This window comes from Mus musculus, chromosome 6 (genome assembly GCF_000001635.26).
Source record: "Mus musculus strain C57BL/6J chromosome 6, GRCm38.p6 C57BL/6J".
Classification (NCBI taxonomy): domain Eukaryota; kingdom Metazoa; phylum Chordata; class Mammalia; order Rodentia; family Muridae; genus Mus; species Mus musculus.
The window spans coordinates 123,526,208-123,542,449 of record NC_000072.6 but is presented as its reverse complement, the minus strand read 5'-3'; the positions used below and the strand labels follow the sequence as shown (position 1 = coordinate 123,542,449).

Here is a 16,242-nt window from a genome sequence, read left to right as displayed (position 1 = left end):
TAGTCAGAAAAGTTAGGGTTTTTAACTTCATGTGAATGAGAAGAGCTAGTGAAAGATGATGAATTATTAGCAAGATAAATACTCTTAATAGATATACAACTTTCTCTGTTGTAAACTATGTATTCAATTTTTAATTTGAATTTATGTGTAAATTTGTGGTGAACTTTTTACCATGTGATCATGTATTCTGAATTATGTATAAGTGCTGAGGACAAAAATAGAAGAAATTCCCATTTCTTTAGAGAATTGAAGAACTTTTTGAGAGAAGAACCATTTAGAAAAACTTTCCTAGAGAACTTTTATAGAAAACTTTTAAGAGAGAAATTAGAAATAAGCATTAAAATCACATTTTAAATGTTTCTTTCTCAGACTATCCTTTATAAGTGGGCCATTTATTTCTGCAAACAAAGGTTAGTTTGCCATGCTGAACAACCAGACCAGACTCTCCCACAACTCTACTAAATAGTTTAGGATAAAGTTCAGTGGGGTGCTCTGCACCTGTCTCATCTTAAGAATGAAAGAAAATCTTGTATAAGAAGACTAAACGCACAGACAGAATACACACAGAGAGACACAAATGACATTTCTGGGAAGAAAAAAACTGAACTAGAAGGCTCTTTTAGATGGTCTTCCTTCCTACACATGAATAGCCCATAAACCCAGAGATTATTCACAAATCAAATATGAACTAGCAAGTTCTTCCTATAGGGACGTTGGTGAGAATACTCCATAGTGCCTGGCTGGTTAACAAGTTCTTATCTACTTTGCCTATCTTTGACTCCAGATTAAACATAGAGACAGGCAAGACGATAGATAACCAGGCACCAAGACTTACAAATTGGAGCAGAAAAAGCTCAACTATTTGAGTTAGGGGGCACAGTAAATCCCAGATGAGCCTCCAAATGTAAGGGTCTATTATTTGCAAAGAATAATATTCCAGATTCAAATAGTATGCAACAGTAAAGGACATTTACTCTTGGGTCTACTATAAATCAGGATGGAGGACACATGAGTGGACTTTGCAGCATCAGTATAGAGCCTGTGGGGGTAGAAGAAGGGGACTTTTACCTTTGAATGATTGCCTACATCTCTACACATATGGGTGCCTTTGTGATTGGTTAATGGGGATTTGGTGAGTTTTTCTCATCAAGTTTACTTGGCTAAAGTTAGGTGGTCAGGCAGCTTCTATAGCTGCTAACTGGATGTCTGTGAAGTGGGCTCACGAGAGGTGGTGGGAAAGCTTACTGATTGCCTCTCAGGTGTGTGGTTTTTTAATTTTTTTCTGAAATTGATTTGTTTTGTACTTTTCCTGGTCTGGTAAACAGAAATTTGGGGCTAATCTCCCAAATTACCACTTTGAAGCAGGTCATTAAGTCACCCTGGCTTAGGCTAACTCAGTCCTTTCACTACCAGAGAATAGTTTAAATGCTCTAAAAAGCATATAAAGAAGTATTGGTAACCACTGAAAACCTGGTGTGTAATAGAATGTGGCCTGAATATATATTCAAATGGTGAGCTCTGATTAAATTCAACCCAAATAATGAAACATTTCTATGGTGATAATCACATGGTCTGTGAATTACAGTTGTACCTAGAACACATGCCTAACATAGTTCACGGCTTTAGGTTCAATTCACAGCACAAAAATGCACTAAATGCTTGATGATGACAGAAATCTTTTTCTTAGAATTATTTAGTACAGTGGGATTCTATCACTCAGTTAATCTCCTGATTTTCAGTAAATATAAACTTGAGAATTTACAAACACATTTTGTAAGAGTCAATATATTTAGAAACAGCATAAAAATTATTACTTAAAATTATGAAATGTGTTAGTGTTGAAGTACAAAGATAATGTTATAATCGGTGGCTGTTAGTTTGAAGGAAAGTAGATTCAGTGTAAACATTAAGTCGTTTGGTGATGGCTTAGACATCACTACGCAGAGAAGAGGGAAAGATTGCCACAATCATATTAGGTAAAACTAAAGGTACTTAAAAGATATGGTATCCCTAGAGAATATTAGTGTGGATATATTTTCTTCATTCTTTATCTATTTAAGTCAGTATATGTTTTTCCTAAATATTAAAAAAAGTGCATTTGAATTTGATACTACAGAGCAAGAACTGCAATTAGAAGAGTTGCAAGGCCTAGTCAGCCATCACTGGAAAGAGAGGCCCTTTGGACTTGCAAACTTTATATGCCCCAGTACAGGGGAACGCCAGGGCCAAAAAGGGGGAGTGGGTGGGTAGGGGATTGGGGGTGGGTGGGTATGGGGGACTTTTGGGATAGCATTGGAAATGTAAACGAGGAAAATACCTAATAAAAAAAGAGAAAAGAAGAAGAAGAAGAAGAAGAAGAAGAAGAAGAAGAAGAAGAAGAAGAAGAAGAAGAAGAAGAAGAAGAAGAAGAAGAAGAAGAAGCAAGAAGAAGAGTTGCAGGGGTGCCTGCTGTGTCACATATACACCAGTAGGTGGCAGACAGGAGAGAGGTTATGTCCACCCACTGTGTTCTGACCTAGGAAAATTTGAATGATTAACAGCCTAACACTCCCTGGCAAAAGAAAGCCTAAAATGACCACTATTTCAGTGCTGCATAAACCCCAATGACTCCCAGAATGAGGAATAGGCTAGAGACTAGAACTCTTTCTAGGCCTGAAGGCCAGAGGCTAGAGTATAATCACAATACAGACACATGTCCCATCCTTTGGAAAGTTAAGATTTGTACATGTTACTGTTGATACCTTCAGTGGTTTTATTTGTGCCTCTGCCCACATGGGAGAGGCCAGTAAAGATGTCATCAATCATTTATTGTATGTATTTTTAGTAATGGGACAGCCAAAGATGATTAAAACTGACAATGGTCCTGGATATACTAGCCAAAAGTTTAAACAATTTTGCTCACAATTACAGATCAAGCATATTACAGGCATTCCTTATAATCCTCAAAGACAAGGAATTGTCGAAAGAGCACCCCAGACTTTAAAAAATACCTTAATCAAGCTGGCTACTCAGGAAACTATCTATTTCTTTAAAGGAAATTCAAATTTGTTATTGTCTCATGGACTCTTTGTGCTAAATTTCATGACCCTTGATATTTCAGGGTGCTCCGCAGCTGATCGCTTGTGGCACCCTAAGACAAGTTTAAGCTATGCTCAAGTTTTGTGGAAAGATCCCTTAACGGGAATGTGGAATGGACCGGATCCAGTTATTATCTGGGCTAAGGGCTCAGCTTGTACCTATAATACAAAAGAAGGGGAGCGAGATGGCTCCCTGAAAGATTAATAAAACCTTATAATAAATTCCAGGGTAATGCCTGAGAAAGAAATATTTTCTCTTACAGGAGGAAGTATTGGACCGTGACCATGATGAACCTGATGGTCCTGGCCTGGATACTATTCCTGTTCTCCATCGTGAAGACCACCAATAATCGGGCCTATCAGGTTTTTAATTACACCTGGGTTATTCAAAATCATGCTGGAGACATAGTTAATTCCAGCTCCAAAATTGATGCCAAGCCCCATTGGCCGGATCTAGAAGTAGATGTCTGTGTCCTTGCGCTTGGTGCAGACGCTGCCTGGGACACCGTACACTCATATTTTTACCCTCAATCTAAGCCTATTAATAGCCCAGATCCTGACTATATTGGACATCTTGCAGCTTATAATTCATATATTAAACGAGCCTCTAGGGCTGACCATACCAGTGGATTTTATGCGTATCCAGGAAAACATCGTGATAAATCCCTCTAGTATAAATGTGGCTACCGTGATTCATATTTTTGTAAGTCATGGAGCTGTGAAACTACAGGAGATGCATATTGGAAACCCACCTCCTCTTGGGACCTTATCATCATTAGATGGATGTACCTTCCCATACATTTACAACAGAGGCTAGGAATAACCACCGGTCGGCCTCTTAAGACCCTGTGCAAAGATGACTGATGTGTCCCACTCCTTATTAAATTTACGGAGGTGGGGAAACGATATACCCATTGGAATATAGGAGGAGAATGGGGGCTTTTACATTGGGAATGCAATGTTATGGAAATTGAATGTAAGGTTCCTGGCCTTATTTTTCAGATAAAATTATTAAAAGAAGTTCGTAATAAACATAAGGCATCCATAGGACCCAACCCCCAATTGCATCACCCCCCCAGCCAAGCCGCAACCAACAGCTAGGTTGCCCCCCTCCACAGTGGAATCAACTACCCCGCATGTTCAGATGAGCACTCCTTATCAGCCTACCATGCTTCCTGGCCCTAAGCCGTCTACTGAATTATTGCTTCCCATTTTAAATGCCTCAGCTCTTGCCCTAATAGATAAAAGACAGGAGGATGGTTCCCCTGATTTTGAGGAGTGTTGGATGTGTTTCTCCACCACCCCTCCCTTCTATGAGGGTATAGCCCTGTTCAATAATTTTACCCTTCTTAATGATGCAGAACAATTACTCTTTGAGCCCATACAAATTACCCTAACTGACGTTTCTGGAATTGGAAGTTGTGTTGTGGGGCCTCATATGTTCCCACCCCTCCAACTTCAAAGTATATGCAATGATACCATTGTGGTAAATAATACCTATAAATATCTATAGGCACCTAATAATATATTTTTAGCATGTTCCTCAGGCTTAACCCGACATTTAGTCAATGACGATTTTATGAAGAGAAAAGATTATTGTGTTTTGGTCCAATTGTTTCCCATTCTTCAAATTCATGATTCAGATGATTTGTTAGGGTTTTGGGAAAGGGGCACAGAATTGCCCCGCAGGAGCAAAAGAGAGCCTGTCACTGTGGTGACCCTCACAGTCCTCTTGGGATTGGGGGCTACAGGGACAGGCACTGGCATTGCTTCCTTAGTTACTTCCCAGCAAAGTGTGCAGCGCTATCATGAGCTTAATGCAGCTATTAGTCAAGATGTAGAAGATTTAAGAGAAGGTATAATCAATTAACAGATTCTTTGGCATCCCTTTCTGAAGTAGTGTTACAAAATAGAAGGGGATTAGATTTACTCTTTTTACAGCAGGGAGGAATGTTCACAGCTCTCAGAGAAAAGTGTTGTGTGTATGTGGACAAGACAGGATTTGTGAAAGATAGCCTTGCCAAGGTAAAGGCTAGCCTTGAAAAAAAAAAAAAGAGAACAACAAGAGTCTTGGTATCAGAATTGGTTCTCCACCTCACCCTAGCTATCCACCTTATTGCCTTCCATTTGGGACCCATTGTGGGATTCCTACTATTAATTTCTTTTGGTCCTTGGGTTTTTCAACGATTAACTCATCTTGTTAAATCACAGATAGATTCTGCTCTTTCCGACAAATTCATTCATTCATTATCATCGTCTGGACACCGAGACTGACAAAGAAGAACCTCCAGCTGTGACCACATCATGTGAGCCCTCATCTGTTTCAGTTCATTATCATCGTCTGGACACCGAGACTGACAAAGAAGAACCTCCAGCTGTGACCACATCATGTGAGCCCTCATCTTGGGGAGAAGGCTCAACTTCCATAACCTCTTAAAATAATTCGTGCTGACCTTAAAGCCCCTCTCTCCTTAATTTGGCCCTAAGGTGTTCCACCTCGAGACCTCGTCAGCTCTAGGGTTAATTAGAACTCCTTTAGGAGATGCATTGGACTCAGAACTGTGCATACTGGACTATAATAACTCGAACCCAGTAAGGGCACCAGCATGGGTACAGGCTAAGCACTGCAGGGGAAGGTCCAATTCGACCATTTCTGAGTTCCCTGAGAGATATACCCATTTAGATGGAGGTTGGTATTAGCTCCAGTCACAACTGAAGGGTCTTTCTAAGGCTCTGCCTCCCCTCCCTAAAGATACCAAGAGCCACAAGTGTGGGTCATGAACGCACCCACTGGAGGAATCGGGTCAATGCTCCCCCAGCCTTGAGTTCTTATGTTTACAAGTAGAATTGGTTTCTGATACTTATGGTATTAGCCTTGTCTCTCCCCATCTGGTTATCTCTGGTGTAAACTGGCCTTGCTGTCTCTGCCTGTAGTCGGTCACTCCAGCAAGCCTGTGATGCTGTGACCCTAGATGTGTCAGAACTCCTTTGGATCAAGATAACCCTGGGTGTTGGCTGAGGAGTTGGTAATGTAGAAAACAGCCTCTTGTCCTGGGTGCAGGTGAAAACAAAAAGGAACCCTCTAGGTGGGCTGGTGTTCCTGTGTTCCCTGGGTCCTTGGGTGTCACAGTTAGACCAGTTATTGGCCAGGGTGTTGGGGCCTCTACTGTGGTCCTGGATGTGTCAGAAGTTTTGGGGATCATGTTGTCTCTGGGTGTGGGCTTAGTGGGATGGGATCCAGAGCACAGTTTAGACTCCCATGCCCATGTATTTGTAGTAACTTTTGAATGTTTAGAAAACCTAAAATAAAAGTATGATATAAAAAACAAACAAAAAAAAAAAGGCCAGACACTGGCACACACTTGTAATCCCAGCACTTGGGAGGCAAAGGCATGCAGATTTCTGAGTTAAAGTCCAGCCGATTATACCGGATGAATTCCAGGAAAGCCAAGGCTCTACAGAGAAACCCTGTCTCAAAAAAAATAAATAAATAAAACAAACAAACAAGCAAATAAACAAAAGGTACTAGAAGGAAAACCCCAACCCAATGACATGAAAGAAACTATAGGAAATAAATGAATACACACCAATAAAGCCAAAAGAAGGAGTGCACACACATGCATGCACCCACACACTAACACATACACCAGCAACATCAATCCAATGATTAATAATCATTACTCATTAATATCTTTCAACATCAATAGACTCATTTTCTCAGTAAAGAGACAAAACTTACAGAATGGATATGAAAACAGAGCCCATCATTTTGCAACATACAAAAACCATATCTCAGCATTGAAATATTTTTTTTCAAGTAAAGGTCTGAGAAGAGATTTTGCAAGGAAATGGACATAAGAATCAAACAGGTTTAATTGGCCTAATATTGAACAGAATAGACTTCCAAACAAAATTAATCAAAATTGATGTGTAAGGTCACTTCATATTCCTCAAAGGAAAAATCCACAAATATAAAGTGTACATTGTGAAAATCTATGCCCCAAATGCAGAACACACACATTCATAAAGGAAACATTACTAAAGCTTAGTCCACAATCCACCCTCAAAATTATTAGTTAGAGACTTCAACTCCCCACTGTCACCAATGGAAATGTCATCCAGACAGAAACTAAACAGAGGAATGATGATGCTGACAGGTGTTATGACTCAGATGGAGCTTAGGTATATCTCCATAATATTTCATGCAAATGCAAAAATATACTTGTTTCTCACGACATTATGGAACCTTCTTCAAAATTGAGAAGTCATAAAATTCTCAGAAAAGATGCAAGAAAGTTGGAATATAATAGATCTACCTCAGGACCCAAATACAATTCCTAGGCATATATCCAAACGATGCTCCACCATACCACAAGAATACTTTCTCAACTATGTTCATAGCAGCTTTATTCATGATAGTCAAAAATTGGAAACAACCAAAATATCCCTCAGCTGAGGAATGGATAAAGAAAATATGGTATATTTACACAATAAAATATTACTCACCTGGTAAAAACATGGACATGATATTTAATAGTAAATTGATGGAACTAGAAAATATCACCCTGTGTGAGGTTACCGAGTCCCAGAAAGAGAAAGGTGGTATGTAATCACTTAAATGTACTTATTAGCCATAAAGAAAAGAATAACCATGCTACTATTCCACAGACCCACAGAAATAAGCTGAGGATAAGGTGTGATTTCCCTCATTTTCTGAGCAACGAAAGCCTCTGTGCACATGCTTCCTGACAAATTCTTACCCTCTTAAGGGCTTTGATGTTGTGTGTTTTCCACGTGAATGGATTTAATGTGATTTGAAAAATCAAATGACATATTTCTTTGTGTATCTTAATTTTGTATTCCAAATATGTATTTTCTCACATCAAAATATGTTAATAGCTAGGCTTGGTGATGCATGGCTATAATCTCCACTGATAAGAAAATTTAAACATGAGTGTCACAATGGCAAAAACTACCTTGGCAGCTTAGTCCTTAACTTTTATAGATTTAAAAGAGGTAAGTTTGTGGCACTGTGGTAGAGTATTGCTTTGCAGACACCATGCTCTAAGTTCAGTCTCCTAAGGTGCTGGCACCAAAAGTGAGTGAGTGAGTGAATGAATGAATGAATGAATGAATGAGAATGGAAAAAAAGAGGAAAAGGGTAAACATATTGGACCTCATGCACAATAGACATTTTTCAAAGCTAGTAGTATACCTTTCTTTACTGTTCCTGATGTCATTACATTTGAAATCATGCCAGTGCTTAACAAAACTATGTGTGAATTAAAAATTTATACCCATTTTTACATAATATATGTATTTCAAAACATTTTACTTATAATTATACACAATGTAAGTTGTTAAAAATACACGAGTTGAAAAATATAGCCTATAAAGTCTTCAAACGCAAGGCTTTGGCTTGGTCTTACAGAAATAGTGTAAAATGACACTGATGTTAAATTATTAAGAGTGTAGCCATTCCCCTCGCAATCATGGAGTCCTTTGATGTCTCCTTCATATGACTCTTGATGACTGAATAGTGCCTCTACTGGTTAGTCTCTCTTTACTTTGAGACCTTGAAAAGTCTCAGCTCACATAGTGTACATACCCGACAGGTGTTTTAGAGGACTCCACACTTTATTTTTAATTGTATGTTTTCTTGCTGAGAATCAGGATTCCCTGGGGCCAAGTGATTCCTGAGCCCTTGGAGACTCATAGTGATTCTGCGAAGCGCACACAATCTAGGGCTAAGTGGGTGCAAAGGAGATTATACTCCCAGGAATTGAGGGAGTGTTTGGATACTAGAGGGCCTGTACCAGGACAAAACAATGCTTTATAACCTCGATTTACATCGACCAGACAGCCATATATTTTGTCAGTTTGTTAATGTGCTCTCAGGATTAATTACTCCAAGATTCTCAATTGAACAGATTTCTGTGTTTTATCAATTATTTATCAATGTTAGCATGAAATTACTCATTGCTTTCTCTCTCTGGATTGTGCTCATTGTACTCCAGGAACAAATTTCTTGTTACCTTTTAAGTATTTCTGCTTCTCCTGGCTACTATCAAGATGGGGATTTTGTGATTGGAGGACTCTTATCCCTTAAAGTGTCAGGTAGACACAACAAAAATAAATTTACTTCTGGAAATGAATACAATTTACCAGAATATGTTTACATGTAAGTTTTTTTGGCTTCTTTCTTTAAAAATATTGCTACAGTATTTAATATATATTTGAATATATATATATGGATCAAACCCTCCTCTACTGCTACCCTTCCACTGTCCAGTGTGTTCTCTCTCTCAAATTCATTCTCTGTTTCTTTGTCTGTCTCTCTCAACTTCATGGATTCTGTCTCACTCTCACTTTTTACTCTGTGGAGTTTATTTAGGCATGCCAGTACAACAGGAGTATAGGGCATCATCTAGAGTCTATGCAAACTAAAGCTCCTAGAAGGAAACTTACTCTTTGTTTCCCTGTAGTCGCCAAATGTCAATAGCTACTCAGCTATGCCTGGCTCTCTGTGTGTCTCTCCCCTACTAACTCTGAATGCTTTTTAATATGTGAGAAGATGTTGAAAGCACTTTGCAGTTGGGAACAATTTTCCTTTGTAGTTATTTAGTACATTGTAGCAAGAACGCTTTATTTTTCCGGTTTAAATTTGCTTGATACTATTTTTTAAATTACTATGGTTGATTAAGCACTGTAATTTCTTGAGGTTTATCATATTTTCGAAGACCACATGAAAAACTGTTTCAGTGTTGGCTATTTCAATGTTTTATTTTCTTATTTTATTTCTTCCATTTATTTCTTCAATTTTTATTTCTAAGACACAAATTTCACTGTAAAAAGTTAAATTTATACATTTCAAAGCATGAGATGGTTCAAAACTTTAATCCCAGAACTTGAGAAACAGAGGCAGGTAGATCTCTATGAGTCTATGATTAACATAGTCTACAAAGTGAGTTTCAGTCCAGCCTGGGCTGAATAGTGAGACTCTGTCTCAAAAAATTCAAAACCAAAAATTGTGAAATTGATAATAAGTTGTACTATGAATCTTCATTTTTAAGATGAATTCATTCATTTAAGATAAATACATTTTTAATATAGAATATCCTGTTTATTTCTTTGATTGTTGTGTATTAGGTTGTTAAAAATAAAAATCCAAAATTGAGGGGGTGCATGAGAGGGACTCCAGGGAGAAAGTAGAGGGAAGTAACTGATGTAATTATGTTTTATTAAAAACTAATATTAAAAAGAACACAAAATCATCTTTCCAATTTTTCCTCCTAGTGATTTCACCAAACATTATCAGCACATATTGGCTATGGTTTTTGCTATAGAAAAAATCAACAAGGACCCAAATATTCTGTTCAATATGTCCCTGGGATTCCATGTCTTCAACGTTGACTTTACTGAGATGAAGGCCATGAAAAGTTCTATGGTTTTGCTCTCAGGAGAGAGCCCCCCAGTTCCTAACTACAGCTGCAGGCCTGAGAAGACTGATAAGCTGGTTGCAGTGATAGGAGGCATTTCAACAGGAATATCAACTCAGATCTCCCGAGTTCTAAGTCTCTACAATGTCCCACAGGTACACATATAATAATCATTCCTTAGGTTAAACATAGTAACATAGTAAAAAATGCTAGTTATCTCAGCTATTGTTTATTGATTAGGTTTGGAACTATTTAAAATTTACTATTTATTCATCATTTTAACTCTAGTGTATAAGTTATTCATAAGATTAAATCATGCTTGTATAACAAATTTAATTTGAAAACCTTTAATTTTGAAAAACTATACATAAAGTAATGACAATCTGTATTAAAACTACTTCAAGAAAATGTCCTTTGCCTTGTGCCACTGTTAATACTGGTTTTCTTTTGTAATCAGTTTTAGAGCATCACCAAGCATGAGGACTATAATAATTCTACTAATGTATCTCCAGTATAACAACCATGGACATTTTCCTGATTCTTTCACTGTGGTAACAGCTCATATTGCCAACATAACATTTCCCTTTCCAAAGAACATGAGTCAGACTTACTCTGGCTCATTGTTGGCAGTGTTTGTAGGTTTTCTATTTTGATATGAATGTTTCAATTTTTGTGTTTAAAATTCTTTCTGTTGATCAGTAATGACCTCTTATAAACAATGCCAGAGTAGTAGCAAGTTTTATTCAAATGTACCTTATTTATTAAAAAACTTGAGAAGGACTTTAGAAATATTGGTTTGTCAATAACTGTTATCTGGTACTTTCCATTTTTGGCGATATTCATGAAGTAATTCAAAAGCTTTGTTCAGTGAATTGAGCTGCAAGTTTATGTTTAATTTTTTCCTATTTGTTTACTTTTAAGACTGGTTCTCTGTTGTGTCTGGCCAGCGGATCACAACCTGGGTTCTAGTCTGGAAAGGCATTTTGAAAACCTGGAAGAGAAGAGGGGCTAGGTAGCGAGAGAAAGAATTGTAGCTAAGACAGTCATTCTGATCAAAGCTCATGTTTTACTGTTGCAACACTCAGTTATGAAGGAAGGGGGAGGGGACCCGATTCCCGTTGAATAATCTTGGGCTCCAGTAGTAGGGTGAGCACGTGGTGGCACCAACAGCAAAGCTGCATGGTCCAGCATTGGGCGTGGCAGAACGAATGAGCAGGAAGCTCCACCCCTGAGCAAGCAGGTTTCAGGCTGGGGGAGGGGAGACTACATTTCCCCCCTTTTGTTAACAAAAATTTTTAAAAAAGAAAAAGCTGGACTGAGGAAAAAAATGTATCTATGCTCAATATCTCTGTCTGAATTCTAGGGCTAAGGATAAAACCTGTCTCCGTGGGATTCCCTAACTTTTCTTATGGTAAACTGTATCTGGCTGAGACTGTCCTTTCTATCCTAGTAAACAACTAACTGAAAAGCCTGGAGCTGCAGGCTCTGACTTTATAATGCTAATTAGTAGTGAATAGGTAGCTTCCTAGTTGAATTTTAAGTAGAGTGTTGGAACCCTGGCTAAGTTTGACTGAACAAATGTGAAATACACTTTATTAAGAATAACACTGAGTTGATATTCCTCCGTATTTTTGGATGACAGGCGGGAAACAGAGAGAAGGGGTATGACCGTACAAGGCCAATTGGCTTTTTATTTTGGTGTGGGAGGCAGTGAAGACAGTAAGGTCTCCAACCTCTCTCCCCCCTATTAATTAAGTTAAATAAGGCAACGCTTAACTGAGGTGATCAAAAGATTTTCTCATCCGTAAATGAGTGGGCTTTTAACCTTGGCTTGGGTGGACATTGACCGGATTCCTCCCATGAGTGCTGTCACGACCCACACCTGTGGCTCTTGGTATCTTTTGGGGAGGGGAGGCAGAGCCGTAGATATTTTTGGTTTTTAGCCAAAATTAGATACCAACCTCCTTTTCAAACTGGGTATAACCCACAGGAAACTCAGAAATGGTCAAGCTGGACCTTCCCCTGCAGTAGTTCTCTGCACCAAGCGATACCCATACTGAATTCGTACGATTATGAACCAGTATGCACAGTTCTGAGTACTGTGCAGCTCCTAAAGGAGAATTATCAACCTCAGATTTAGCAAGGCCTAGGCAAGAATTATGTCATTAGTAACGCCACGACTTGCAGCTAAAATAGGAGCTGGAAGTCGTTCCTCCTCATCCCTATATTTCCCACAGCCTGGGGAACTAAGGACACCTTGCAGAAACAGCAAGGGTGAAAAGCCAGAGGCCAGCTAAGGGACTAGGCCCGTCTATCAAAATAAAAAACAATCTCTATTAATATTTGAAATTTCTACTTTTCTAGTCCTCTACGAAAACCTAAATTTTAACTCGGACTGAAAGCCACGTGCTGGATTGTCCTTGGAATGGAGATAACAGCTGCCACCTGTGTGCTCTAGGGGGGCGGGGATGCACATCCAATGGTCCTGCTGGAGAATGTTGATTAACCTGCTTGATAGACAAAAATCTTAGAGAGTGAAGGGTAACATCCCAAAGCTTCTTTTGGGGAAGTTCAGGTACTTTATTCAGTTGCAAATTGTAAAACTAAGGCTAGTCTCCGGCCTCCTGTTGGGGAGCTGGCCCAGAGAGTAGCAGGAAAACAGCTTTTGTTCCCAGCTGAATTTTAAGCACAAGAGGAATTTTAGTCTTCAGAATGATACTTACGAGAAGAGTCAGAATCTGTGTTCATCTAACGAATTAATCTTTCTGGCAGCCAACGTGCTCCATCTTCATCTCGTGAAAACATACAAACCGAGCCCCTTCCCCAGATTAGAACCAGATCTGGACCCTTCTATTCGCTAGTCAGGGGATCCTTCCATTTTACCAATGCATAAGAATTAGAAGTAACTAGATGCCAGTGGCAATCCACTGCAGACTGACCTTTAATATCGGTTGCAAAATATTTAGAACAAATAAGGTAAAGGCAAGATGAGCCTTTGGTGACCTTGGGGGATGTGCTCTGAATTAACTTTGTTAAGTAATTTAGAATATAGGAGTCTCTAACATTGGACTGAATATTAAAGCAGTCTAAGATTGAGTTAGAATGACTGGTCACACTGAAGAAAAGATAAAAATCATTATGACTCTATTAAATGACTAATTTTACTAAGTGAGAATATACAGTCTCTGATGAACTATTGCCATAAAGTTAAAAGGCTAGAAGCTAGTCTAAACTGGAAAAATGACAAGCAAGGATGGATCTAAAACATGAATTTAATTTAGTTTTTTAGTCAATTCAATCAGGACACTGAGTCAACTTACCTGCCAGCTCGTCACACGAATTAATATGTTTCTGAAGCATTCTGTGGAGAAAACCTGTTTTTCCCTTTCCCAATAAGGTAGCTGTTTTAGGATCAATCTATAAGCCAATAAGTAGATTCCTTTAAGATACTATAAAGCATTTATTAAATTCTTTGACATTTAAATTTTAAATTTTGTAAATAAAGGTAAGATTAAATAGTGTACATGGGAATGCACTAAATAGTATGTACGGGGATACAATTTCTCTATTTTTTGTCTTTTAAGAAGTTAAAGTTTTAAAATTTCACAATACCTAACCTTTTGAATAAATAACTTGTTGACAAAATATTTTAAATACTTGGCTGTAAAGGGGCAGTGACTAATCACACTATCAATCATTTTTCTTAAGGAGTGGTTGTAACTAGAAGGCTTGCAAAGTTATTAAGAGTCACATGTGCATAATTTATTTATTAACTAGAAATATGCATAAGCAATTGTAAATTTGAGAATTAATAGTATCTGAGGGATGAACAATTTAAGCAATTGCGAGCTCAGAGATATGGCATTGACTATTAATATACAAATTAAGGTTTGATTGTTCAGCATTTTAAAACAACATCTACAGCACACAACTATATTATTTGTGCTGGAACAGGGGAAACTGTGTGTCTTAAGACTCTGCCCCACAGCAGCTAGTTGGGCCCACGTGGGCCAACAATCGGCTGGGAGGATGAGAAAACTGACTTTACAATAATATTTTTTCTGGCCAAAGAATTCTTTTGGGCACAACTAATATTTAATTACCAATGAATATAATTAATAACAATTATAAAAGCTTTCTTTATTTTTTGTAAAGCCTTTTGTAGTAAACTAAAACACTAAGTAATAAAAGTATATTGTCTCTGAATCCTTTGGGTGAGAGCAAGGACTTAAGGTAAACTTCCTTTGAGAAACAAGAGTTAATACTTTTCACTTAGGAAACAATATACACTGAAAGATTAAAACTCTTGACTTCTTGTATAGAAGCAGAAACAATAAAAATTTTTCTTACATAAGTTAAAGTTACCATACCTAGAGGCAAATTTTCTAGTGATTACAGTTCACTAGAAGCAAAACTCTTAGAATTTAAGCATTATTTTAAACATCTGAATAGATCTGCAACACTGTTAAAAAGAAATTCTCTTGAACACAGGGAATAACATTTTCAGGCACTGTTTGCAAAACACAAGAAGGCCACAAGCCACTCTGTGGCTGCCCAGAGCCCTGTATTGACTCAAACGTAAAATACTTTTTTTTTAATCTGAGCATCCTGGCCCTCCTGTAATAAGGACCGATTTTAGAGAAACAATATAACTGTCTATGTCTCTAAATTTTGATACTCTTTCTTAAGATGACTTACAGTTAAAACGTTCTTCACAACTTTAGTATTGTGAAAAAATTGCCCGTACTGCAGTTTCCTGCCAGGCAGCAACTATAGCCAAACTGTTTGTCTAATCTATTCATAAAGACAAACATAACTAGATAACTCTGTCACAGTTTTCTATGAAGTAAGCTGTATGAGCGCTCTCATAAGATGATTACTCTTGTAATTATCTTAATTACAGTATACAGGTGAATTAAAGATCTTGAATTTGAAATTAAACTGCAAGCTGCAGTCAATGGAACAATGGCGGTTTTAACCATAATTTTTAAGTTTCTTGTGCAAGGTTAGGATAATACCTACAACCTGGGAAAGCAAAACCCCAGTTTAAAACAATTTATTATCTTTAAAATCAATATTAGAAGCATTACTATCATATTACGAAGTTTGGATGTCAATTAATACCTACGAACACCTATTAAAGCAAGCTCTACTGCTTTAATAAAGAGGCATTGTTTTAGATCTTACCTTAAATTTTACTATTTAAAATAGGAACCACATTAATTATTATCTAAACTAGAAATATCTTTAGAGACCCAGCCTCTTGGCCTGCTTTATGCCACGTGTCAGAAGGACTCTAAACTTGAGTTATCAAATTTAACACTAACCACCTGTAGCAATGTAACTATTATTAATCTTAACCAACAACTTATGAGCTGAATGTGAAAATATGCAGAGCACATTTTCAATAAAAAAGAACCAAATGAAGCAGTTACATTTAGACCAATCAGAGAATATTAATTTTTTGTAGCTACAATCATAGAATAAAAAGCACTTTACCATTGTCAAACACATTAGTCACAAACCATTTATCAGCTTTTTTACCCCAAAACTAAGAGGCTGTGCACTCGCCCTTATTTCCTAAAATGAACAGTTTTTTCCAGCAGGGGCCCTCCTGCCACGTGTCTGATTCCTGGCTGAAACACGTGGCAGCTCTAGGCTTTGCAGATAAAGTTTTTTTATACCATCTTTATTATCCAACATAAAATATAGAACATTCATTCATA

The 16,242-nt window shown here is 37.7% G+C and overlaps 1 protein-coding gene and 1 non-coding gene across 2 annotated transcripts in view; both read left to right on the top strand.

The window, feature by feature from the left end:
* The first annotated feature begins 2,417 nt into the window (after positions 1-2,417).
* Gm22722 lies at positions 2,418-2,549 on the top strand. Its single transcript, XR_003956637.1, has one exon. It is a non-coding gene; the product is annotated as a small nucleolar RNA SNORA17 (small nucleolar RNA).
* A 6,494-nt stretch (positions 2,550-9,043) lies between these two features.
* The window catches only part of Vmn2r21 (vomeronasal 2, receptor 21), a 40,899-nt gene continuing 33,700 nt past the window's right edge, over positions 9,044-16,242 (top strand). Inside the window, exons 1-2 of the mRNA NM_001104635.1 lie at positions 9,044-9,258; positions 10,374-10,671. Of these exons, the coding sequence (NP_001098105.1) occupies positions 9,044-9,258; positions 10,374-10,671 (513 nt within the window). The remainder of the gene's footprint in view (positions 9,259-10,373; positions 10,672-16,242) is intronic.